The 26800-nt window shown below is 34.2% G+C and overlaps 1 protein-coding gene and 1 long non-coding RNA gene across 16 annotated transcripts in view; both read right to left on the bottom strand.

The window, feature by feature from the left end:
• The window catches only part of LOC127879287 (protein unc-13 homolog B-like), a 140281-nt gene that overhangs the window by 52315 nt on the left and 61166 nt on the right, over positions 1-26800 (bottom strand). For 8 of the 14 annotated variants that reach the window (XM_052426051.1, XM_052426059.1, XM_052426061.1 and 5 more), the window contains 10 exons: positions 25382-26213; positions 24098-24172; positions 20342-20489; positions 16427-16450; positions 14248-14330; positions 12764-12857; positions 11573-11587; positions 4528-4602; positions 3698-3917; positions 2844-2870 (listed from right to left, as the gene is read on the bottom strand). In XM_052426051.1, coding sequence (XP_052282011.1) covers positions 2844-2870; positions 3698-3917; positions 4528-4602; positions 11573-11587; positions 12764-12857; positions 14248-14330; positions 16427-16450; positions 20342-20489; positions 24098-24172; positions 25382-26213 — 1593 coding nt within the window. The remainder of the gene's footprint in view (positions 1-2843; positions 2871-3697; positions 3918-4527; positions 4603-11572; positions 11588-12763; positions 12858-14247; positions 14331-16426; positions 16451-20341; positions 20490-24097; positions 24173-25381; positions 26214-26800) is intronic. The other 6 variants (XM_052426063.1, XM_052426054.1, XM_052426055.1 and 3 more) reach the window with 4 other exon arrangements.
• On the bottom strand, positions 1648-2253 carry LOC127879311 (uncharacterized). Of its 2 annotated transcripts, XR_008049010.1 has the most exons (4): positions 2142-2253; positions 1904-1993; positions 1769-1858; positions 1648-1725 (listed from the first exon to the last, which is right to left on the bottom strand). It is a non-coding gene; the product is annotated as an uncharacterized LOC127879311 (long non-coding RNA). The 2 variants fall into 2 exon arrangements; XR_008049009.1 differs by lacking the exon at positions 2142-2253 and having other exon boundaries at positions 1904-2012.

Here is a 26800-nt window from a genome sequence, read left to right as displayed (position 1 = left end):
CATGAAACCTTTTTATAAATTTTCAGGAAGATTTCAGGTGGCCTCATGGTAATAGTTGTTGTTGTAGAGAAAACTTGTTGATTTACAACTGAAAACCTCATCTTTAAACTGACAAAAATTATAATTATCACTTTTTGAAACTTCATTTTTTTTTTTTTTTTTAACAGTTTAATCCCAAATTTTATATTAGCAAGTGTTTTTTTTAATTAAAAAATGTTAACAAAGAGTCAATAGCATTAATAAAAGTCTCATACAAATTTGCACTCACTGTGATTCGACAGTTTATCAAAAGAAAGCCGCTTCTTGTAATGAAGCCATGAAACAACACCTTTCTGGCCGATAAAATTGGCTTCCTTTGTCTAGCGATAAACAAACAAAACCAATAATGTGTTGGTTACTCATCACCAATGCTCAAATTATATAACAGTACATGCATAGCTCATCCTCAGGAATCTTTTACAGACAATGAAGGTGGATTTCAACATTTAATTGAACATGTGATATACACAAGGCAAGTCCAAATTGACAGTAATAATTACTTGGCCTAAGCTTTGAAAACATGAATATATTTATCTCGGCTTTTTCTAGAAAGGTCGAGTCGTTCCAACTTACCAACTTCCTGTACAGTTTCAAACAATAGTGACGTTTGTCTTTAAGAAATTCTAAAACACATTTATTGCCAAAAATGGCAACAACTGTGTTCTGTAAGATTATTACTTAAGCTATAACATTGCAAGGTAATTATATAAAACTCTTAGATCTGGATTTTTTAATATTATTTTAATGTTGATTACGATAATTTTTGTCATAAAATCGGACAATTTATTTATTTTACTGAAACTATTAAGCATGTTACCCTATACACATAATTAGAATAAGTGATCCAAGTATGATACATTTTGATTGGTTATCATTATTACTCTACCTGTCTTTTAAAAGCCATGCTAGTTTTCCTTTGCTATTTTGAGAAATGCTGATTAGTTTCGGTTGATTAAGTTCCTATACATTGCCGAAAATGACGTACATATGTGTTTACACAATTCTTAAACATTTTTATCGTCAATATCTGCAAGAGTTTTATGTCGCTTTTTTACTAGTTTTAACTTGCAAGGTAATTATATTTTTAAGTTCTATCTGGATTATTAAATCAAATATAATTATTTGAAAATATGTTTCAAAGAATCAGACAACAAATTGAAGTGGTTGCAATGTTACCTACTCGGATTTTTCTTTTCTGTGTTATTGAATTTTAACCTGACGTTTATAGTAAACATGCACAAAATGGAAAATGTTCAGACTTCTTTATACGCCGACTTAAGAGCGGGTCGACTTATGAAAGAGTTTTTACAGTATGTCCGTTTTACCAAAACCCACAATATTTTATGGTATTGGTGGACACATTTTATCATGCAAGCCTATTCCCAACAAAACTGAAAGGTAATCACAAGCAAGCGTATAGCCACTAGATAAATACATGCTTCTTGCAAGTAATTAATCAGTGGTACATGTACAGCATTCAAACAAAGTGAAAATCTCTTTATTGAAATAAGGTAACGAATTTAGGTTTGATATAGGATCATTGCAGTTCATTATTGTCACTTTCTGTTTGAAATAATCCATGAAAAATTATTTAGGTCACTTAAGTGTCAGTACACAATGCACATTGGTATATGGTTATTGCAAAGTGTCAGTACACAATGCACATTGGTATATGGTTATTGCAACCTTTGTGTCAGTACACAATGCACATTTCTATGGTTATTGCAACCTTTGTGTCAGTACACAATGCACATTGGTATATGGTTATTGCAACCTTTGTGTCAGTACACAATGCACATTGGTATATGGTTATTGCAACCTTTGTGTCAGTACACAATGCACATTGGCATATGGTTATTGCAACCTTTGTGTCAGTACACAATGCACATTGGTATATGGTTATTGCAACCTTTGTGTCAGTACACAATGCACATTGGTATATGGTTATTGCAACCTTTGTGTCAGTACACAATGCACATTGGCATATGGTTATTGCAACCTTTGTGTCAGTACACAATGCACATTGGTATATGGTTATGTACACAATGCACATTGGTATATGGTTATGTACACAATGCACATTGGTATATGGCTATTGCAACCTTTCCAAATACATATGAGCCATGCTCTGGAGAAATGCTTAGTCTTAACCCTTTGCATGCTGGGAAATTTGTCGTCTGCTAAAATGTCGTCTGCTGAATTTATAAAATTAGCATTTTCTTCCAATTTTTTTTTAAAGAATACTATCAGAATAGCAAACAGTTTGGATCCAGATGAGACGCCACGTGCTGTGGCGTCTCATCTGGATCTAAACTGTTTGCAAAGGCCTTCAAAATTCGGTTCCAGCACTGTAAGGGTTAAACAAATATCCAGTATAGGTAAAAAAGTGTTGTCCCTGATTAGACAGAGCAGACTGCTCTTATAAATGACAGGGAATGTCTCATATCTCATATAACTAACAGAATTGCATTTGTTTTCTTTCATGGAATAAGACAAGCAGCTGCATGATACCTTGAATGCATTCACTGTAATGCCCTCACCTGATGAACAAGAGGTGACAATTCTGCTACTATAATAGAGAGATTTACAGTTTATTTAAAAGCTGTTTAAATTAGATGCCACGTTCTCCCAATACTTTATGCTTCTTGACTGACCTACAGAAATAAGATTAGAATATTTATATGTTTCATGAGTTTCAGTGCTCATTCCGTACCAACATTCAATCAAGGTTTGGAAAGGAAATAGGCATCACAAACTGCACAAATGAAAACAACTATGCTTTGCTCAGGGGGATAACTACTTACTGTACTTTATCCGCTTACGACCAAGAACTTAAAGCAAACAAAGGTCAAACACAACAGTATAAACATGTGTGATAAAAAAAAAAATAATAAAGAAAGCTCTAACATTAGTTATGGAACAAAAGCAGAAATTAAAGTCATACACATTCTGATGCTTAGATTGGTGGATTATTAGCTTCTGTTGTACAAAAGCAAGCATATACATGCAATGATGGCCACATTAATTTATTAGCATCAATAAGCTGCATACATGCACAAAGGCTTTCTTTGAGCAGTTGAAAAACAAATATCAAACTATGCATGCTTTTACTTGAAGATGAAATTATACATACATTTGCAAAACAACTATATCATGAATCGACCAATCAAGCCTAAAATGTTTCTTTTAAGAACAATGTTAAGCATCCTATGTTAAGATACAGTTACTACATATAGCAATTAGGAACAGCATGATTATTATGGTATGAAACTGAACAAGGTTTGAATGTGCATATAATGGAATAAGGATTCAATTTTATGGAAAAAAAAAATATATATGAGTTCTGTCTGGAATATACTATTTTACTGTAAGTAAAATATTACCATCTTACATAATCAGAGTTTTGTCACAGATATGACTTTATAAATACAACTGCTTCGTGACAAATAATTCAGGCATGCATGAATTATTGGACATGAAACACTTCATGATGATGACATATTTGAATTAAATCCCTTGAAACATAAAATTATGCTTCACAAATTTTAAAATCATGCGGATTGCCGACCCATCAACAGAACGAGTCTAATATGCCCCTGTCAATCTTCTATCACGGGGTGTGATAAAATACTAAGTGATAATTTTACAAACCACTCACTCTGCAAGCAGTCAGCATTGAGAAGGTCCTTGCATTTCTCATGGCACTTGACCCCACACTCGGTGCAGCGTACACCCTGTCTCGCTATGCCCCACAGTAGGCCCTCGCACTCGAAGCAGTATGTGGGAGAGGTGGCCGTCCATACGTAGAAGTTGTGGGGCGTAGTACTGGAGATCGGGTAGATCAGTGCCTGGAGTGTCTTCTTGTACACGTGCATTTTCTAGCAATAGAAAACAAACACACATTTAATCTTTTACCCATCAGAAACGCATTTTAACCCGTTTGTAGTCCTTTTGAAAATCAAACAAGCAAATTCCTTGAATTGATATCCCCGCAAAAAAAGAAATTTTGTGACGGATGGACGGACAACACCAATTCTATATCCCTTTCCCTTTGGCAGGGGTAATTAAATACCTTTTTAAATAGATTCAAGCAAACAGCATAAGACCTGAACAGCATGTGATTTACTGTTCTGGTTTTAAGTTGGCTGCTTACTTGAGTGGGAAAGGCTAAAGCTAGTGAAAACAGTAAAGGATACATGCCACTCGTGCGCTTTATAAGCCAGCAAACCCATGAAGTGTTGCTAACTGACTGCAGTGATATGACTAAAAAAAAACTATTTTGTGAATATTGTACACACCTTTACATTTGTCAAAGAAAGTAAATTCATGCATGGTACATCAATGTTTTGCAGGAAAAATATTGTTTGTTTTGTGTAAATTTTCACTTAACTCAAAAACATTTAATTTAATATTTTAACTTAATATATATATCACAATATATCACCCATTAAATTCTATAATCCGCTGAAAGAAAACAACTATACGCACCAGCTCCTCATCATTCAATGATTGGCGTGCAACCATTGCTGAAGGGACTGCATTCCTCTTGGTGGCTTGCATCGTCTAGAACATAAAATGAAAAAACTTGTAATGTCAACAGTAGAACTTGAGGGACATACATTTTAAGGGTTTATATTGTACAACTTGTTAATAATTAAACCTCAATACCCTGTTTTCCAAAAAGTAATGTATCAAATAGCAAAAAAATAAGGGTAATTGTAAATAACATACATTCATTTGCATATATATATATATATATATATATATATATATATATATATATATATATATATATATATATATATATATATATATATATATATATATAGAGGGGTTTATAAAGTGTATTTTTCAAGGATGGGGGGAGGGAGATTATTTCATTAAAATAAATGCACCATTACACAAGTTTATTTCAATAGGTAATAATGTGATATTAAAACTAAATACATGTATGTATAAAATATATAAAAAGAGACTGCATACTCATCAGATTACGTAAAACTAAGCTAAGCTTGGAAACCATGTTTTCAATAATTATTTACTATGATGAGATGGTGCCTTACATTTTTAACATTTTGACAGCATTTTCAAAAATTATATTGTTATATCATACAGGTTAATTTTCACAACACATAATTTTCAACCACAAACACTTCCTGTATCTACTGAATTCTTGTACTATACAATAATTACATTAAAAAGTATCTAAATCTATTGCAATTGTTGTTATTTGAAACTTTTAAGAATTCATTTATGAAATTTCATATGCAAAATAAATGTGTCATGCATTCAACAGGTGCAGAAAAAATTGCCATGCAAAGTGCAGTAAACTGGCATCAATAAATTAATTGACACTCAAATTAAATATCAATATGAAGACTGAAAAAAACAAAGTTCTTCACATGAAATCAAAAAATATGAGCCCAGCTCAGGGAAAACCAGACTTAATGCATGTGCATAAGTATCGTCATGTATAAGTGACTTCTATAGAATTTTTCGTGTTGGGATAGTCTCTACTAAATGAAAATCCAGTTTTGTTGGAAAATATATCATCTTGGAACGTCTTTTGTGGACATGCATTAAGCCTTGATTTCCCACCGACTGGCTCATATTTTACTATTGCTATGAATAATTATTACCTGCAATCTATCACAATAAATGCCTCAACAAAACATTACTACCAAACATTAAATAAAAATATTCAAAGTTCACATAATTGTAAAACATGTGAATTCAAAAAGAACTTACTTTTAAAGCCTTTGAAACCCAAAATATCTTTTCAGTGATCATATCAAGAGTGAATAAAATAGAAAATCTACCAAACACCGACACATTTTCCTTATAATTAATAATACCTTTCCCATTTTTCCTTTTGTTGATGTATCATTACCAAGACTAAATGCAAGAAACATCCTGATTAAATTGTAACCGGACTTAATACAAGCCATTTTTACACCACTCACATTGCACATTTTTTCCTATTCTGCGCTGATTTTAAATGAACATGATTAATTTGGCATCTTCATCATGACCATTCATTCTTTGTTAACACAATTGAAATGATGTTTGAAGGTATTAAAATGTAAACCCCCATAGTTTCAAGTGAAGAAAAGCTAAGTTCCAAAAATCCCACATGTGTGCAAGATAAACTATATACTAATCAGATATATAGTTAAGTGCATGTACACCTATTTAGTCATATACTATTAAATAACTTTAACAGAACTTCTTATGACATGAATAATAGTAATAATAACATCATAAATTAACAAAACCTGCTATGAACTAAACATTGACTAAGGTTACTAGATGACTTCATGATACTCAAAGTACAAGAGGCCATACAGTGAAAATTGCCACCAAAGAACTTGCAGAACCTTGAAACAAGTTGATTACAAGAAAATGAAGCTGTTCATTAAAATGCATGTAAAAGTGTTTGCATTGCATTAAGTTAGTGCATAGCATTGCAAAGCATTATTACTTTCTTTATGTCCTTTAAACTGTACAAGAGGACCATGGGCCCAAAAGTGCTCACCTGAGACTCTAGGAATTAAACTTGCACATGGGTAGGAGTTTAGAATAGTTAAAGTACTTGATGAAACATGCACATTTAATTTCAAGGCACATTTTTCATTTAAAATCAGCTGACATATCATAAGAACCGATTCTTTGACCAAGTTTCAGGAAGATTTAACTTAAATGTGACTATAAGTGTACCAAGTTTCAGGAAGATTTAACTTAAAATGTGACTATAAGTGTACCAAGTTTCAGGAAGATTTAACTTAAATTTGTGACTATAAGTGTATGAACAAGCTTTTTCTTTAATTTGACAAAATGAACTCGGTTTTTACCTCACATGACTCAGTTTCAAACTCGGCCAAGATATCAATAGCATAAAATGTTAAGACCAAGTTTCATGAAGATTGGACTGAAAATGTGAGTTCCAGATTGTAAACAAGGCCTCACAAGGCCATACAAGGAAAACTTCTGCATCCCCTCACAACAATTTTTTTCAACAGGACATAACCATATTCACACTCTGCAGCAGTTGAGATATCATTAGCAGAAATGTTCTCATCAATTTTCAGGAAGATAAGACCAAAAATGCAACTTTAAGAGTTTTTAGCAATTTTTTCTTCAAATTTGAACTAGTTATTGACCTGATGCGACCCATTTTTAAGCTAGATATCAATAAGACAAATGTTCTGACGGACAAAAGGCAATCACAAAAGCTCAGGTGATGCAATTAAAAGTGCTTCAAGTAATATAGTGTCACTTCTTAACGAAAAAAAGTAGGTCTCAGGCAGTGTAAACAACTTTGTTCACAAATTGTTTTTGTTGTTTTTTAACATCATCAATTGCATCTTATTCAAAAGTTACTTTATTTTAAATAATGTAAAATGAATAAATATAGCTGAAATTAACAAGTGCCTTTTTTATTTGAACTCTGGTCCTTTGAAAGCAATAGAAAACACTTTCCACTAAGCAAACCAGTCCTTATACTTTTTTGCTAATTGTTTAAAGCTTTTATATTTTATCCAATTTAATTGCAATCTCCATAAATGGAATGATATTTCCAATACCAGTATTATGTAAGTCAGGTGTCTTATTTTGCTTGTTTACATAATAACATTTAGTTTTAGAATTGATGACAAACATCAGAGTTTGCCAATCATCTTTTGTGGCATAACTGATTTGAATGAAAAACAACTGAACAAACCAATAGGCAGACAGGCGGAAAAACAGGCAGTCACACTACAGAAGCTTGCGTTTTAACTACAGTTAGAACCTACTCAAAGTAAGGAAACAAGAGCCATTTGTAAACTCTTTAAATGGCCCCTAAAGGGTATTAGAAGACATATTTGATGAAAGTCAGATGTTGTAAAAACCTACCTTAAATACAAAGTTTTTGACAAACAAAAGGTCCTATATGTCCTAGGTTCTTCACCTGAGAAATGTAGGTATTAAACTGGGGAATGACAAACCAATATGATGTGTATTTTAATGAATCATCTTTCAGCACCATCTTTCCAAAATCATGACAGTTACTTGAAATTTGATAAAGGGCAATTCGAATGCATAATGTTTCCTGGACAAACAATTATCTCTAAAAAGGACTTGTAGTCAGTAGAAGACTGGAACATGCCTAATACCAAACCTCCGGACAATGTAGTTTCAGAGAAAAATGTTAAGTTTTCAATATATACAAATAAGAAAATCAAGTAAACCTACGGCATGGCCAATTGTGACCATATGCATAAATTTTGAACAAAATTAGTTTGGATCCAGCAAGAGCTTTTTAAAAAGTTTTCAAATTGTATGAATTATATGTGTAACAAGTAACCTGCGGATAGGGCCAAGTTTTTCCTTTATATGCAACAGACCAGAACCATTTGAACAACTTTGAAAAAGGGTCACCCATGGATCACTGCTATAAAATTTCATTTCATTCTGTCAAAGGTTTCAGAAGGAGAAGTCATTAGAAGGAAACGTTTCTGCATGCTACTACTTATGCACGCGTATGACTGACATCATGGTATCCTATAAGATCCTTATCAGCACTTTGTGCTCATGTGAGCAAAAAGGGAAACGTATAAATCACAGGATATACCTTTACAATTATGAAGGACATGGCTGAACAAGATCTATTTATTATTCCCTAAAACAATTCCAAGTTTTTGGGGAAGAAACCACAACAACTGACAGAGAGTGGACACAGTGAATGATTGTGTTCTACTGCCTGGCAATGGTAAGGACATTAAAATTTTGCAATATTCTATAATATTTACTTCTGTAGTGCCTACAAAGATGGTGACAAGCCATTGCTACAACATTTAGAACTCAAACATATTAAACTGTTGGAGTGTATACCTTCATAACCTGAAGAGAAAAAGAATGATGGTTAATGTAACAGTGGTGTGCTTTAGCTGAGATGACATGAATAAGCAAAACAGCACAATACGATTGACAAGTTAAACAATACCAAACCTTCACTATAACCATCCAGTAATACAATTCTGCAATTGCAAATGTCACTGGTATAAATATTATGCATTCACAATGTGTCTGTTTAGTATATATGTATCAATGGCTTAATTAATTAAATGTAAGTGATATTTCTAAAAGACAAACCCCTTTGTCAACCAGTAAGTTTTTACTTATAGTAGCAATATCCTAAAGCATATTACAACCATAGAACACTTTCTTAGCCTAAAGAGGGATTTTATGCTATACATCTTCATATAAGTGATTTTTGTCAACTTTGCCCAACATTTACTATAATAAGATCTTGAGATCAGAGACAAAACAAGTAATCAATGAAATAAAGGACTAGTCCAAGATTACAAGAATTTGAGAGAAACTATTTGTTAAGAATATATTATGATAATATGACATTGAACTTTGCATCGCTTGCTTAAATACAGACAATGATCATCCATTTATGATTGACATTTGTAAAGATGTTGAAAACTGCTTGGGATTAAAATGAAGTAGAACTGCTTTATTGGTTTCATAACACCATGCAGTTTCACAAAATACACTTAATGTTAATTCATAACTGCAATTATATTGCAAGGCAGGCATACTTGAAGGTCACCCCATAAATGTGAAAAATGTACAGCCTATGTAATAGTTTTGTAAAATGACATCAAACTGCTTCTAAAAAAAGTAAGGCATTATCGAGTGACTTCAAATAACACTTTCAATTAATAATTGCATTGAAGAGAAAGTTAACAAGCAACAGAGGGGCATAATCTGCTAAACAGCAGATCAGACCGATTTTGCTGTATATTATTTATAAATATTCCAAAAGCAACCTGAAAATTCAATGATTACATGACTGGAAAGACCCATATCAAATACAGTTATGCTTTTGCAAATGTGTTAAATAATAATAATTGTTTCAAATTGGTCATAATCACAGGCATGGACATGGAACCTGTACAAGAATATGTTCATCATGACGCAGGGAACACAACTCTGTCGGTAAGCAGGTCGTAATGCTCAGCAAGCATATAACAGTCATACAAGGAAAGCTGCAAATTCAACAATACATGGGGATGAGGCTCACAAAAAGCAGTTACCGCTAGGACGCTTACCTACAGTGTCAATACAAATAATATGATTTGAGGTGAACAGCGATTAATTATACACCATTACCACATTTTTGTTTCTATTTCAATGCATTCAATACTGTATATTTAATTGTTGATAGTGTGACAAAGCAATATAGGAAATCTCATTTCATGAATAAACCATCAAGTACATTAACTAAAGGTCAGTTATAAGAATTGTCAATGAATAAACAAAATATTGGCACAGAGGTCAATAAACAGGCACAAAAACAGAGTGTGTAGCTTGTTCCTTTCTTTATAAACTGTCTTTGAAATAAAGTATCAAAGCTATTTCATTCATGAAGATTTGGACCCAGTTTTCTGCTAATAAAGTTTTAAATGTCTGACTTTAAATGACAATAAGTTTTGTATCAATGGCATAACATTAAGTTTAGTCTCTAAAACCATGACTTCCCAGACTATGAAGAAAATATAACGGCCAGAAATCTTGATTTTCTTGTTTTATAAAACCATTATCCAGGGAGAATTTTCAGCATAAGCAAGATCATCATTGTTAAACCTTCAAAGAGTCATAAGTACGAGCAGTGTCGCATTGTATATGATTTATTCAATATTTGACTGAAAGCATTATATACAATATAATCGATATTTGACAAATAGCATTATATATATTCATTTTTTACAGATAACATTACAATATGATATATTAAATTAGGATAAGTTTAAACCTATTTATTTTTGCTCTATTGCATTTAAAGCCTGAGGCTTATTGAAATGCTCTTAAGTCAGTTTCCTGGGTAGAACCAGTACTTGGTGTCTATGGTGGAGATCTAAAGAACGCCCCCATAGTGTGGTTTGAACCTGTGACCTCCCAGTTGCTAGTCAGACACCATATCCACTAAGTCAAGATGTCATTATGAAAGAACTATGTACAATATATATTCAATATTCGAAAGAAATGACTGGTTCAGCCTCTGCAACAGATTGCAAATTAATTGCCTGTTTATATGCCTTGTACTTATGGCAGACTTGCTTCAATAAAACCCTGTATTTATTACCACTTGCTACAAAGACATTAAACATACAGCAGTTTTAATGAAGTGACATGATTTTAAACCTTTTGTTTAAATGAGTTAACCATGCTTAAATATATGCAGTGTCATGCCATAATGTGTCTTAAGCAATATGTTGCCAGCCTTGCTCCAGAAAAGAACAGTCTATTAAGGAGCTACCCTGTACGATATAGACACACACGTTTTCTTGGTCTCATAAGCTGACAATGTAGCTTTTCCCTAAACAATGCATCTAGGCAGGTTTGTCTGGAGTCATGATGGCCGCATGTGGCATAAGACCCATTTTTGCATGTTGTGGCTCATAATCTATATATTCGTAAATACAAAATTCTGGTTAAACATAAAAGCTTGAGTATGTTGTTTGCTAGATATTAAAGCATTTACCACCCGGAGGCTCAACTATAAACAACCAATTACGCCTAAACTTAGTCAACATAGGCTGTTACTAACATACATATTTATTATTTTGTTGACCAAAAGTTCTGGTAAACAATTGTGTGAAGTAATCTTTTAAAATAAATGTTTCCCTGTGTTTGGTACTCTTAACTGTGTTAATCCTTAACATTTTTAAACAAGTTACACTGATTGGATAATAAATTTACTGATACAAACAGCACTGACACATTTGTTATCCTTTATAAATAAATGTAGTATAACTATCAACATTTGTTATTTGGATCTAATTAATATAAAATGGACAAATGTTGTACCAAGAGATTAATGGGGTTTACCAATGTCTAGGGCATTCAGAGATGTCTGGCTAAATACTAAATATATTTCTATAGTTAATATTAATGGAATCTACCTTAATCTGGCCATGAGTTAAATTAACAATCTTTATTGATATTATATAAATCTTAATTTATTTCATTTTGTCAAAAGTTTTTGCAGTCAGTCAACAGCTGTACAGAAATAAGTAGTCACAGTGTCTATTGTTTGCTGATATATGGTATTTGTCAGGTATGTTGTTTTATTTACATGAATCTACAATTTATTGAATTAAAAGCATTGGGTGTAATTTTGCCTTGACCCTAAATTAATTACCCACTAATTAAAATAAATTTATATGTATTGAATATGTATAATAAATTTTATAATGTAATTTTTTTAATTTTTTTACCTTTGGGAATAATTGTTACAGTTATAAAACTACAATGAGCAGTCATAAACATTTGAGTGGATATCTGCTAAAACTTGGCTGAATGCTCCAGATGAGCATACACCATCTACACAGGCTTATCAGGGATGACACTAGACTGCTTAGACTGGATTTTTGTTAAGAAGAGGCTTCATTTAAACAAAATATTCCATAAAAGTAGAACATGTAGTCCCTTATAAGCTTGTGAGACTACACAGGTTAATCTGAGACAATACTGGGGCAAATGCATTGGTTTTCCAGAGGCTGCTTTGTTTGTACGCCAAACAAATATCATGTGGCATAAACATAAACACACACACACAAACTGTTATTCAAATCATAACATCTGTCAGCTTAATGAGAATTAGTGTTACAAGTTTAGCACAAATTTTCCCTGATTAAGTGTAAGGTAACCCTTACATTTAGTGAATGCTTACCAAGTCGCTGACGAGGATCACTGATTTACGTGAGGGAGGCTTGATCTCAGGCATGCTGTCGATGGAAGTGTAGATGTCGTTATGACCAGGAAAACTGAAAAGCAAGCAAATGAGAGTTATACCGGTAACTATTATACATTTTCTGGAATAGAAGGCTTTATTGAAACAAGAAATGTGTTTGTCAGAAACACTATGTCACCTTCTGCGCCGCTTTGACTTTATTTTTTTGACCTTTGACCTTGTAGGATGACCTTGACCTTCCACCACTCAAAATGTGCAGCTCCATGAGATACACATGCATGCCAAATATGAAGTTGCAATCTTCAATATTGCAAAAGTTATGGCAAATGTTAAAGTTTGACCAAACCAACAGACAGACAGACCAACAGACAGGGCAAAAACAATATGTCCTCCACTATAGTGGTGGGGGACATAAAAATACATTGACATATAGAGACAATCTTGAGTCAATTTTCTTAGTATAACTATTTGGTGTCTTAATAGTAGATCTATTCCAGATTGGGAATGAAATCCTGGACCTCCTTTTCACTAACAGACAACATTTCCATTACACCACAGTGCCCTGACAATGGACTGACCTGTAGATACAGTCTTTACACCACAGTGCCCTGACAATGGACTGACCTGTAGATACAGTCTTTACACCACAGTGCCCTGACAATGGACTGACCTGTAGATACAGTCTTTACACCACAGTGCCCTGACAATGGACTGACCTGTAGATACAGTCTTTACACCACAGTGCCCTGACAATGGACTGACCTGTAGATACAGTCTTTACACCACAGTGCCCTGACAATGGACTGACCTGTAGATACAGTCTTTACACCACAGTGCCCTGACAATGGACTGACCTGTAGATACAGTCTTTACACCACAGTGCCCTGACAATGGACTGACCTGTAGATACAGTCTATCAATCATAGCTGTGACCAGCCATGGTTTTGACCAATTATGGATTTGACCAATCACAGATTTGATCAGTTCTGGATTTGACCTATTATAGAATTGACCTATCATAGATTCGATCAGTTCTGGATTTGACCTATAATAGAATTGACCAGTCACAGATTCAATCAGTTCTGGATTTGACCTATCAAAGATTTGACCAATCACAGATTTGATCTGTTCTGGATTTGACCAATCATAGATTTGAAAAATCCTGGGTTTAATCTGGGACAGAAATTATTATAGGGGTTTGATATCTCATCTGCTTACACTCTAAGTGTGGTTATCGTTTGTTTTCTCCTGATTTGGTCATGTGAAACCAATATGTTTTTGTTACACTTACTTTCATCCATTTTCATGTTCACCTCCAAAGTCTTACATCAGATATTATGTAACAAACCACAAATATAAGACCCAAACGATAGTTTCTAATTTTACAAACCCACATATTTTCATGTAGACGATATTAAATGTACTTACAGTATATGATTACACTGCAGATATCATCTACTTACACTCCAGAGTGGTTCATCCAGGATCTTGAGTCGTTGATGTGTCCATGCACTACGCTAGTGTTGCCATCCACCAGAGTACCAGTCTGAAACATGAAGAGGCCTGCACAGTCCACTGGCACCTAGGTACACACTTGGGCTCTCCACTGTGATGTCAGTTTTGTTCTTATGTTAACGCCTTTTGTGTTCTGTATATACCATATTTTTGTGAAGTCTTTTATGTTTAAACCCTTTACTGCACTTTGACAAGGTACTGATGAGCAGCAAACAGTATTAAACCTGAACAGACTGGAAGTCCATACTGGCAGTAGGAACTTTAGCATAAGAACAAAACTAGATTCACATATATTGTAAGAACCAGTTTCAGATCAGCATAACTATAATCATTATCAACATGTTTTGTGATGATCTGGTTTAATGTGATTGCGTAAGACTTAAAGAGGGCTGGCAAGATTTATGTGACTATTTGGTTTTAAATCAAGGGCAATAATTCAGAAGTGCTTCCTATGATCCAACTGGTTATCCAACTAGGCCAAGATATTATGCCCACAAACATTATATCAGTTTCAGAATGACCCAATGTCCCTTATAGAGAAATAAAAAAAGATAAAGTATAAAAATGTTTATAAAAACTTCAAAAGCAAACAAAGCTTTTTAGAAGTGCATGCTTGGTTAAAAACTTAATTTTATTTTGTTTTTTTTTCTATACGTGCATGCTTGGTTAAAAACATAATTTATGTTGTTTTTTCTATATTTGCCATGCTGCAAAATCAAAATACTTTTTTTTATTTTTAAGGAAAAATGATTTACAAAACAAATTTTACTTTAACATATGGGATCTCACAGCAGCAGCAGTAAAATGTACTACACATGTTAACTTTTGATTACAACACACTGGATATTGATGAGTACATAAACAATACATAATATGTAATTACATCAATACATCTTTTCAAACTAGTTTCAATCCAGGCATCCCAAAATCAGTTCTAAATGTTTCTCCTTTTTTGCTAATGATATCATATTTAAAGTTACCATCCAATTGAAAAGCAATTTTTACCTACACAGAAGAGTATGGTTAAAAGAGACTTGCATGAAGTAGGAAATGTCATAAAAGTGGAAAGTGTTGTTGAGAGAGCCTATTTCAACATAACAAACTTACCAGGAACAACATTTCACACATATGCATAATGCCCAGATTTCCCAATTGCATGACTCTTATAAGATCCTTTTAAGAAGAATCGACAACCTCATGAAATTCAGAGCATACAAATGTCAAAGTAATGGTTTGTAAAGTCATTTCAAATTTTCTAACTAACTTTAACTAAACAAGAGCACCGCACAACGGGTGCCAACTCGGCTGCGGTAGCAGTTTTGAATAAATGAAAGCTTGTTGGATTTTTTGTTTAGAGTTCACAGTGACCTTGACCTTTGACCTAGTGACCCAAAAATGGGTATAGCTTGTAGGACTCATCAAGGTGCATCTACATATGAAGTTTCAAAGTTGAAGACGGAAGCACTTTGATTTCAGAGGCAATGTTGAAAAGATTAACAAAATGTAAAGGTATTAGCAAGACACCGGACGACGAACTGGCTATGACAATACCTGAGATTTTCTCCGAAAACAGCCGAGCTAAAAATACCAACCATGTATGCCAACAGAATATGCCTAGCTATTAGGATGGAACAAAATCCGGATTCTTCCCAAAAATATTAACAAAATAATACACTGCCAATTAGTAGTACCTATTCCAAGGAAACTTAACTAGTTAATGGTTTAATTAACTTTGAAAAAGAAAAAGTGTTATATTGTATTAATTATTAAAAATGATTCAAGGACTAGTATTGCATACATTTATAACTAAACAACAAACCAGTATTATCAATTTAATGTATACATTATTCCTATGATTACATGACTAATGTGTCATAAATTTACTTACATACAACATACCAAAATACTATTTATTTTTAATAATTAATTAAACTTACAAAGGCTCACATAAACTGTCCTAAAAATTAGCAGAAAACCAACGAAATGTTTTGATGGCTTTTTGTAAGGTTTTGGCATATTATAAAGGTGTTAATTTCACAATGCACAAAAAACAGACACAAAGTATTCCTCCACCAGATGAATGATGAACAGTCACTTATACTGACTTTGAGGACATTGCAGCCTTACCCTGTTCCAAAGGTCAATTGGCACCTAGTGAATCAAATACAGTGATTGTTCAACTTGCATATACAACATAAAATAGTACTCACCACAATGCCAAGTTAAGATCACAAGACAGGGCTTAATCTACCTATTTTCAAAAGAACCAATGGCTATAAACTTACCAAATGGCTAAAATAAATTGCACATCAATACAACATTTTCATTCAAAATAACCTCTTAAACAAAATTGAGAAAAACTGCTAAAGCCAACAGATTTCACTTAAGAAAATTTATAGCCAAGGCAAGTTTTGCAAGAGCCTCACCTGTGGCCCTTTAAACAACACAGCAAATAAATAATTTAAGAAAAAAAGTGCCCCAATGTCCAGGAGTTAGTACATGCTATACAAGACTGACTTACATCCATCTCCATGTTTGCTGCAAGGATTTCAATTTGTTCCTGAGCTTCCTGCAGGTAGTTCTCACTGCAGACAGCCCCTTCACATCCAGTAGACATAAAAGCACATTCAGTGACGGTATCCACCAAATCAGAGCTCTCTGCACTCCTATCTGCCACCCTGCGTACTTCCACAGTCTGAGCCTCCATCTCAGTAGCCTCAGAACTTTGGTGAGCTTCCTCTGTATTCTCATCCTCACCCTCTGCCCCCTGTGGGGCTTCTTCCTCTGTTACCTTGGCCATCTCTGGTGGCATTTCCATTGCTTGCAGCTCATCTAGAGTGTTCCTCACATTGTCTTGCTCCTCAATACTTGCTGCCAGGTCCCCAGTGTCGCTGTCCAATGACTCCCAGTCCTGTATGACCCTCTGAAGTGTCTCCCTATCAACCACTTCACCATCCACCCCTACCACCACCATCTCCTTGTTCAGGGCACTTGAACCCATATCATCTGGATCACCTTCCCCATCATAATCCCCATAGATCTCACCAGCCTTCTTCCTCTTGTTGGTCCTATGGAGCTCCTTGCTCCAGGCTGGTTTCCCATATTCCTTGCGGATCCCTGCCTGGACCTCCCGTACCTCTTCCTGGCTCAGTCCCGTGAAGTTGTCTGGCTCACTTGCCCAAAACATGCTCAGTACCCCACCCATCTCTGTCTAGTCTTGTGGTTACTTATTCACGGTTGTATTTAGCACACATTAAAAAAAAAAATTGAAAAAGAAAACAGTTTGTAGACTTCGAAAAGTACATATTTTAATCAGCTATAAGAGTAGAAAAAAAAATGAACAAGAAAACAGTTTGTAGATTTTGAAAAGTACATATTTTAATCAGCTATAAGAGTAGAAAGTTTATAACTTAAACTGACCACATGTTGTATCTCTATCTAAATTAGGAAAGACAATGGCTTTTACTTTCAATATCCTCTGACTCATTAAAAATCTATGTCTCAATGTTTCACTCATCTTTAATCACATTAAGGTGTATGAACTACATAAAGATCAAGATATTTTATCACAACAACATAAAACTGTAAATTAATGTGACTTTACTAAAGAGATTTCATACATTTTGTACACATACAAACATGTGAGAATTAAAGAATTGATGCTCCAAAGATCTTGGGCAAATAGTGTGGACCAACTCACAAACTTTATAACTAACAGATTTAAAATTAATGCAAATTAAAAAACAGAAAAGAAAGCAGCATGAAAAAGGGCACTATTATCCTATTGCAAGAGCATACAGGGGTACATCACACAATGTTGCAGAAACAGACTGCAAAACTATTGTGTATGTAAAACATGTGATAAGAATAATCAAGAAAAAAGCTCATGTCTTTTCTAATAAATGCTATACTATATAACATTGAAAAAAATAAATACATAGTGTATAGGTATTATAATTGCTTGTCTGAGTTTTGTTAAATTAAATAATTGAAACAAAAAATAGTGTTTTTTTTTCTAAAATGAATGCAAAAATATATTTTCAATCTCCTAATGTTTTACGCAAAAAAATAAAACAGAAGAAATTGTACTTTCTTCAACTGTCACTCTTCCACCAAAATCCTGGAGAAAAGAGAGCCTACTGAGCCAGTGGGAATATCCACAAGTGCATCCCTATCGGAGAGTAATCCATTTGGGTAACAAGATAACTGTAAGCCATGCACATGTTACAGCACAACAGAGACGCGCAACAATGATTTAATCACTCACTCAATTTCCAGAGATCTCAATGTTGACATTTCATTTCTTGTTTGAATAAATACATCATTAGAAATTCAAATTTTCTGTCAGACCATTTTCTGATTGTTTGATTTCAGTCACACATTAACACTTAAATTCCCGTAACGTCTGATTACCATACTCTGGCATCTATTACCACTCTGGCATGTTGTTTTGTACGAAGGCAATTGACTGCTCACGATTTCTCAATGAACCACATTAATTTATACAGAAAAATACCAAACACTTCATATTCTGTTCATGAAAGTTTTCCACAAAAGAATATTTAACTGGAAAAGAACACCAATACTTGGTATGTATTGTAAATGCCAAGATAATTACATCAAAACTTAGCGGTTAGCCATGTTGTTAAATAGTCAATGCAAAGCTGCTAAAACATGTTACAGCAACAATTAATGCAGCAAGCAGTAAATTAGCCTTTTGTAAGAGTGACTACAACAAATATCACTGGTCACATGACAAGTTGTGGAGCTGTGTTGTGAATGTCACCACAGTCATTGTTGGCCTTTCAATGATTCATGTACACAACATAAGATTAGTTCTAAGAAGCCCATGAAATCACTATGTAAACCTGTATTGCATAAGAAGTTATAATTGTTTATGCATTTTTATGCATGTTTAACTAAAACGATGTCCAGTAATCACCATGCATGTCAGATTCTATAGCTCTTCACCTCATGGTTAATAGTTTTTCATGCATAATACACAATTTATAAAAAAAAACTTTTCTTATTTCATTTAAGAAACCATGTTTACATGAATTTTCATTTCAACATTAAAATCCATGCTCCAGTCTCCAATGATCATGACTGTATTTAGAACTTCCTTATTTCCTTCATTTGGTAAATTTTTTCAATGTGTTCTATTTAAGTAAACTTTATTCTACATCATTATTTTTCATTTAATACATAATTTGCCAGAGAATTTTCAAACTAGATGCCTTCCAAGCAGCTCTTCTTTGTACAAAACTATCTACAGCACCTCACATTATGGCCCTGATCCCCTGTTAATGTAAGTATGAATGCCATATATATAACCATAAACAGAAGGGATGATTTGAGATTGACTGGGCAGATAGTGGTATTGATTGCATGGTGACATATGTCCCACAGCTTGCAGTCTATGTAACACACAAAACTGACATCTGCTATGAATCATAGTGAGCTGATCAGCTAAGTCAGTTTAACAATGCTTAAACAGGTAACTTTTGCAATTTTGATGCAGAAAGATTTCAATAGTGCAACGATTTCCGTTGTCTTGTTCTTAGTCTTTAAGGTCACTAGTTCAATTGAATAAGACATAAATAATATCAAGACATCTTAATTTTCACTCATGATAAAACACTTCCAGCTTGTTTGAGTCTGAATTGATTAGAATAAGGAATAGTAACTTTGAGGGCTACTTTGGCTATAAACTTTCTTGAGGCAAATTAGTTTTTAAACATAGTCAATGATCTCACTGTGGCTGTTTTAGGAGGTCTTTTATGATGAACATGTTGTAGCAACATAGAATTTTCTTTAGCCAAATTTGGTAATTTTTAGCCATATGCATTTATACATATAATCAAACTATGTAGCAGAATCACCAGCTCTGAGCATCATAAGTTACACACACTGGAACAGCAAGAAAAGAACAACAAGGAAGACCACCTTTGCATTTAAAAGTCTCAGAGAGCAAAGGTTTAGTGCAACACTGTGGTATCTGTTTGACATCTACAAATAAGATGCCACAGCTTTGCTACTTACAGCATTGAATTGAGCACAGACTTTGTTGAAGGCATCTATCCAGCGTGCACGTGCTGGGGAGGGCATCAGGTGGTTGACATGATGAGAGAACGACAGCTCCCCGTCACTGTTGCTCTGGCGACTCGTGGAAGACCTACTGTTCAATGGACTGTAGCAAAATTAATATTTAATTAACACAAGTTAACAAGATGTGTTTGTGAAACACAATGTCCCCCTTTATGACGTTTGACCTTGAAGGATGACCTTGACCTTGACCCTTCACCACTCAAAATGTGCAGCTCCATTAGATACACATGCATGTCCAATATAAAATTGCTAGCTTCAATATTGCAGAAGTTACATTACATGAGAAATTTTGAGAAATTTTGACCCATATATTTGACCTAGAAGGATGACCTTGACCTTTCACCACTCAAAATGTGCAGCTCCATGAGATACACATGCATGCCAAATATCAAGTTGCTATCTTCAATATTGCAAAAGTATTCATAAAATAAGCGATTTGGGCCCCATATATTTGACCTCTGACCTTGAAGGATGACCTTGACCTTTCACCACTCAAAATGTGCAGCTCCATAAGTTACACATGCATGCCAAATATCAAGTTGCTATCTTCAATATTGCAAAAGTATTCATAAAATAAGCGATTTAGACCACATATATTTGACCTCTGACCTTGAAGGATGACCTTGACCTTTCACCACTCAAAATGTGCAGCTCCGTGAGATACACATGCATGCCAAATATCAAGTTGCTATCTTCAATATTGCAAAAGTATTCATAAAATGAGCAATTTTGGCCACATATATTTGACCTCTGACCTTGAAGGATGACTTTCACCTTGACCTTTCACCACTCAAAATGTGCAGCTCCATGAGATACACATGCATGCCAAATGTCAAGTTGCTATATTCAATATAGCAAAAGTTATTGCAAAATGTTAAAGTTGGCGCAAACCAACCAACAGACCAACAGACAGGGCAAAAACAATATGTCCCCCACTTCTATAGTGGGGGACATGAAAAGTATTTTATTTTCTTCGAATGTACACATACATTAACATATAAACAGCAACTAAATTCGTTGAATTGAAACCCCCTTCCAAAAAGAATTATTGTGACAGACAGACAGACAGACAGACAGTCAGACGGACAACACCAATTCTATATCTGTCCTTTAGTGGGGGATAATAATATAAAACCATACATTTGATAAAATTAATATAAATTCAGTTTGATGGAAAATTATAGGCTTTGGTCACAATTGATTGCCATCAGAAATTGACCTCTTAGTGTATATTCCTAAATGATTCACAATATACACTTTTCACATTCCTGACAGAGTTTTGTAGGGGTTGCTTCCCTTAATAAAACAAATGAAAAAGTACACTGACCATGAAATAGCCAAAAGATAAATTATAATGCTCAGGGAATAAAATACTCACTAAAAAAAACTAAAATTTTGTTTAATTTGTTAAATGTTAAAAAAACATACATCATATATGAAATATATACATTAATCCAACATGCTACTTTTAAAATATGCCACAGAAATAATGTGTTCAGGTACTATTTAAGTGTCCTTTTCATAATTAGCACCCTTCCCCTTTTCAAATTCTAGCTAGAGCACTGTATATATAATAATAATATAATAATGACAATACTAATCAATTATAGCCTATGATATATATATTGCAACATCAGTAATGTTGTAATATAATTGAAGCTTATGAAAGGCAATTTGACACATGATAACCATGGAAATGCAACACTCAACCATTTTATGAAATTTGACAATCAAAACAAGTAACAACAGCTGTCTGGATAACTTAATAATACAAGCAATTTTTTTAATTGATGTAATACTGTAATACTCGACATATCCCATTTTGTTTACAAACAACACAGCTTGACAAGAATCAAAAAGCTTGGAAGCTGCAAGCAGAAATGCTCTAACTATTAACTGTCTTAAAGGCCCATTAACCCTCAAGATCAACTAATATTTCATACAAAATTAGAAAAAATAACAAGATGTGTGTGTGAAACACTTTGTCCCCCCATATATTTGACCTTGAAGGATGACCATGACCATTCACCACTCAAAATGTGCAGCTCTATGAGATACACATGCATGCCAAATATCAAGTTGCTATCTTTAATAATGCAAAAGCTATGGCCAATATTAAAGTTTGATGCAAACAAAACAACAAACCAACAAACAAACCAACAAACAGACAGGGCAAAAACAATATACCCCCCAGTATAGACTTGGGGGACATAAAAATAACACATCAAAAATCAATGTTCTTTATAGCAATAGCAAAAATTTCAAACCTAGAGATTGTATGGTAACATTGATTAAACAAGATACAAAATGCTCTTTTTTGTTTTTATGCGGAACAATATATTCAACACATGTTCATGTACCAAGTTAGTGTTTGTGTGTTGCATGAATAGATATCGTTGTGGGAAATTAAGATAGAATAAAGTGGTCCACACAACAAGATGTGTTTGTGAAACACAATGTCCCCCTATATGATGTTTGACCTTGTAGGATGACCTTGACCTTGTGAAGGATGACCTTGACCTTGACCTTTCACCACTCAAAATGTGCAGCTCCATGAGATACACATGCATGCCAAATATCAAGTTGCTATCTTCAATACTGCAAAAGTATTCATAAAATAAGCTGTTTGGGCCACATATATTTGACCTCTGACCTTGAAGGATGACCTTGACCTTTCACCACTCAAAATGTGCAGCTCCATGAGATGCACATGCATGCCAAATATCAAGTTGATATCTTCAATATTGCAAAAGTATTTATAAAATAAGCGATTTGGACCACCTATATATTTGACCTCTGACCTTGAAGGATGACCTTGACCTTGACCTTTTACCACTCAAAATGTGCAGCTCCATGAGATACACATGCATGCCAAATATCAAGTTGCTATCTTCAATATTGCAAAAGTATTCATAAAATGAGCGATTTTGGCCACATATATTTGACCTCTGACCTTGAAGAATGACCTTGACCTTGACCTTTCACCACTCAAAATGTGCAGCTTCATGAGATACACATGCATGCCAAATATGAAGTTGCTATCTTCAATATAGCAAAAGTTATTGCAAAATGTTAAAGTTGGCGCAAACAGACCAACGTACAGACCAACAGACCAACGTACAGACCAACAGACAGGGCAAAAACAATATGTCCCCCACTACTATAGTGGGGGACATAAAAATAAAAACAAGCATTTTGTATCTTGAAGCACAAGTGTACCTTGACTGATAGAATAAACGTACACTGTACCTCTAATATAACGCTGATGACAGTGCCCCATAATACACTGTTAATTGTACACTTCTAAAAAATGGCGTATGTTTGTGTTTATGAAATTCTTTAACACATTTATTGGCATAAATGTCGACTTTTTTTTAATTGCTGTAGTAATTATAAAGGATAAGCAGATGTACAATGTATATGCACATAAGAAAAGCATGACATATACAGTTCATGATACAGTAGGGTTTATATTTATGTATTTGCGAATGACAACACAACCTTGCAATATTTTATGAATGAATGAATGTGCTCAGAATAATTATATAATAACATGAATCCATTTATAATGCTGTCTTGTGACTTGGATCCCGTCATCTGCGTTATATTGGAGTTATAGTGTTATATCTTCTTCAACCATTATTTAATCTACATAAAATATTCCTCTTAGTAATGACTGATATATAATACCTGAAATCTTGAGTACTGTGCTGGGTGACTGATGATATACGACTGCCATGGCTCACCTGGCTGCCGTGGGGACTCCTGGAACACCAATCAGAATACAGCTGCATAGTATTACCTTAAAGTTACAGTTTGAAAATGACTTTGAGATTTTCTTAATAAGACATACCTGGTACCCATAACATAGAGATATACAAAGATATAATGACCTGTTTGTTTAAATGGTTAAGAAATTGGCATTACGTAAGTTTAAACAAAGGAAACTTACTACTTAAACATTTTGCAATTGTGAAACCTAGGCAAAACGGGTTGTAGCACTTGGAAATAATCATTTTGTAAATGGTTGATGAAAATTACATGCAAAATGTAGGAGTGGCATCCAGAAGATTATGTGATGGATGAACACAAGCACATGCACAGATGGAATGAATTCCAACCATTTCTATATTTCTATGCCTTTTGTTGTCGAATACTTGAAAGTTACACTTAATTTTTCTTCAAATAATAAAAAAAAGGGGGAAAAAAAGCCAAAATAATTTTTTGTTTTTGATAAACAGTTTTGGACAGATTTGAAATCACTCCAACAAAAATCCAGGACTTAAAATGAAAACTTCATTTTGATTTGAGAGGTACCAGTAAATAGATTTATGGAAATGTTCATTCATTTAAAGGTTATATTCAATTCAGATTCTATAAAGATTGTTCTACAATGTATTGCAATATTGATAGCCACAAGAGTTTAGCATTATGTTCTGCCTATAATCATCCTATTGCCACAACAAATATATCAGTTTATTGAGAGACTTTGGCTCCCTAAAAATGGAGGGATCAAAAAAGCCATAATTTTTTTTTTAATGTTAAAAATATGTTATTGTATTTCAATATAATCATAGGTGAGTGCAAAGCAAAAAGTACAAAAATATTTTGGCTATACATGTATGTATCCCACATTTCAGCCAATGGCTTTATACATTGCAAATAATTTCCTTTTGATACACTCTGTCCAGTGTTAATCCGTGACTGAAAATTGTTTGTAAGAAACATAAACTTACAGTCTTTGTCATATCCTATACAGACATAACCAAAATGAATAAAAAAAGTACAACTTTCTTTTTACAAGTACTGATGAAGGGTTAAATGGACATGTGCTTTCTTACAATTGAAGATTTTTAGGGGCGGCATATCCAACAAACATCTGATCAATTTGTTGTGGCCTAATCTAACCTTTTTGCTTTCATTGGACAAATTATATCACTATTTATTTCTACATGCACACAACACACTGCCTACCCAAAGCCTGGCCTGTGAGAGGCAGGTAATGAAGCCTTGGTCTGACGAGGGTTGGGTCGGCTGTTGTAAGACAGTCCAAACTCCGAGTCCGTGTCACTGCGACCGTGAGCGAGAAACGGACTGCTGGGTTCATGCATGCCCAGCTGGGACCCTCGTGAAGACTGGCTCACTTCGCCAAGGCGGTCCTGAGAATCAAACCGCCCTGACCGGTCCAATCGTGTATCACTTTGCCTAAGCTCACTAGAGTCAGTGTGGCGGTGCCGATATTTATTTTGTTCACCTCTTAGACTGTTTTCGTTTGTTAAAGTGTTCTCATACTCATCCTGGGAATACATGGATTCCTGATCATATTCACCATCGTAATCCCTATTTGAGCTATGTTGTGAGCGCAGGTCATAATCCCTGACCCTCGGGTCAAACTCATTCGGCTCATACCTGTCATCACGGAGCGATCGCTCGTACTCTGGGTCCGAGGGTTCATAAGCATAGTGATCAGACTCTCTGTCATAGTCCCGCTCAAAAGACTCAGTCCGTTCAAACGAATCCCCCCTCTCTGACTCCATATAGTCCCTTTCAAATGACCGCTGGTCAAAAGAATCCACATGTTCGTAAGACCCCCGTTGTTCATACTGATCTATCCGCTCAAACGAGCCTGCTCGTTCATACTGGTCTCGATTGTAAGAGTTATAGGGAGGGGACTCCCTACCATACATGCGGTCGCGGTTCAGGGGAAAGTTAGGCTCTCCCCGGAACTGGTGGGCGGAGCTATTGTGCTGGTGGGGCAGTGGGTAGTTGATGTCACTTGTGTAGTCACTGTCCTCAGACATGCCAGCTGTCAATGAAATAAGATAAAAGCTTAAAGATGCTGTCAATTGAATACAACTTTTAATAAAATTCACAAATCTGTACATGATGAATTTCAGTCATGCAACATTTTATTTTCTTATTATACTTATGAACTCTGCTGCATTAAATTTGCACATACTTGTTTACGAACCTGGAACATGTAAATATTATCTTTCATAAGACGCATGTAATCAGAGTTGAGATATCAAGATTTAATTCTTCATGTGGAATGAAATTATATTCCTTTGGTAATAATATTTTTTGGCTAATGTTTATAACTTGATTATTCATTCAAGTAATTATGCAAAATGAATTGCACAAATATACAAACAACATTCCAAGTTCAATTAACAAGATTATTCCAAAGACATTGGTTTTAATGTTAAATTATAACAATAACATTACACATAACATGCTTGAATAACATAGTCTTAGCAACAACCCACCTGCCAAAAGCAGAAGGAAAGAAAAAGTTTATTCTGACTAGCTATAAGTGTGATCTGACTGCTTGAAAGGGCCAGTACCTGATTAATTTAAAACAAGCAAAATATTTAAAAAAAAAAATAATTTAAA

The sequence above is a fragment of the Dreissena polymorpha genome, chromosome 4 (assembly GCF_020536995.1).
Source record: "Dreissena polymorpha isolate Duluth1 chromosome 4, UMN_Dpol_1.0, whole genome shotgun sequence".
In the NCBI taxonomy this organism is placed as follows: domain Eukaryota; kingdom Metazoa; phylum Mollusca; class Bivalvia; order Myida; family Dreissenidae; genus Dreissena; species Dreissena polymorpha.
Note: the sequence above shows the minus strand (reverse complement) of the source record. Positions and strands in the feature narration are given on the sequence as shown.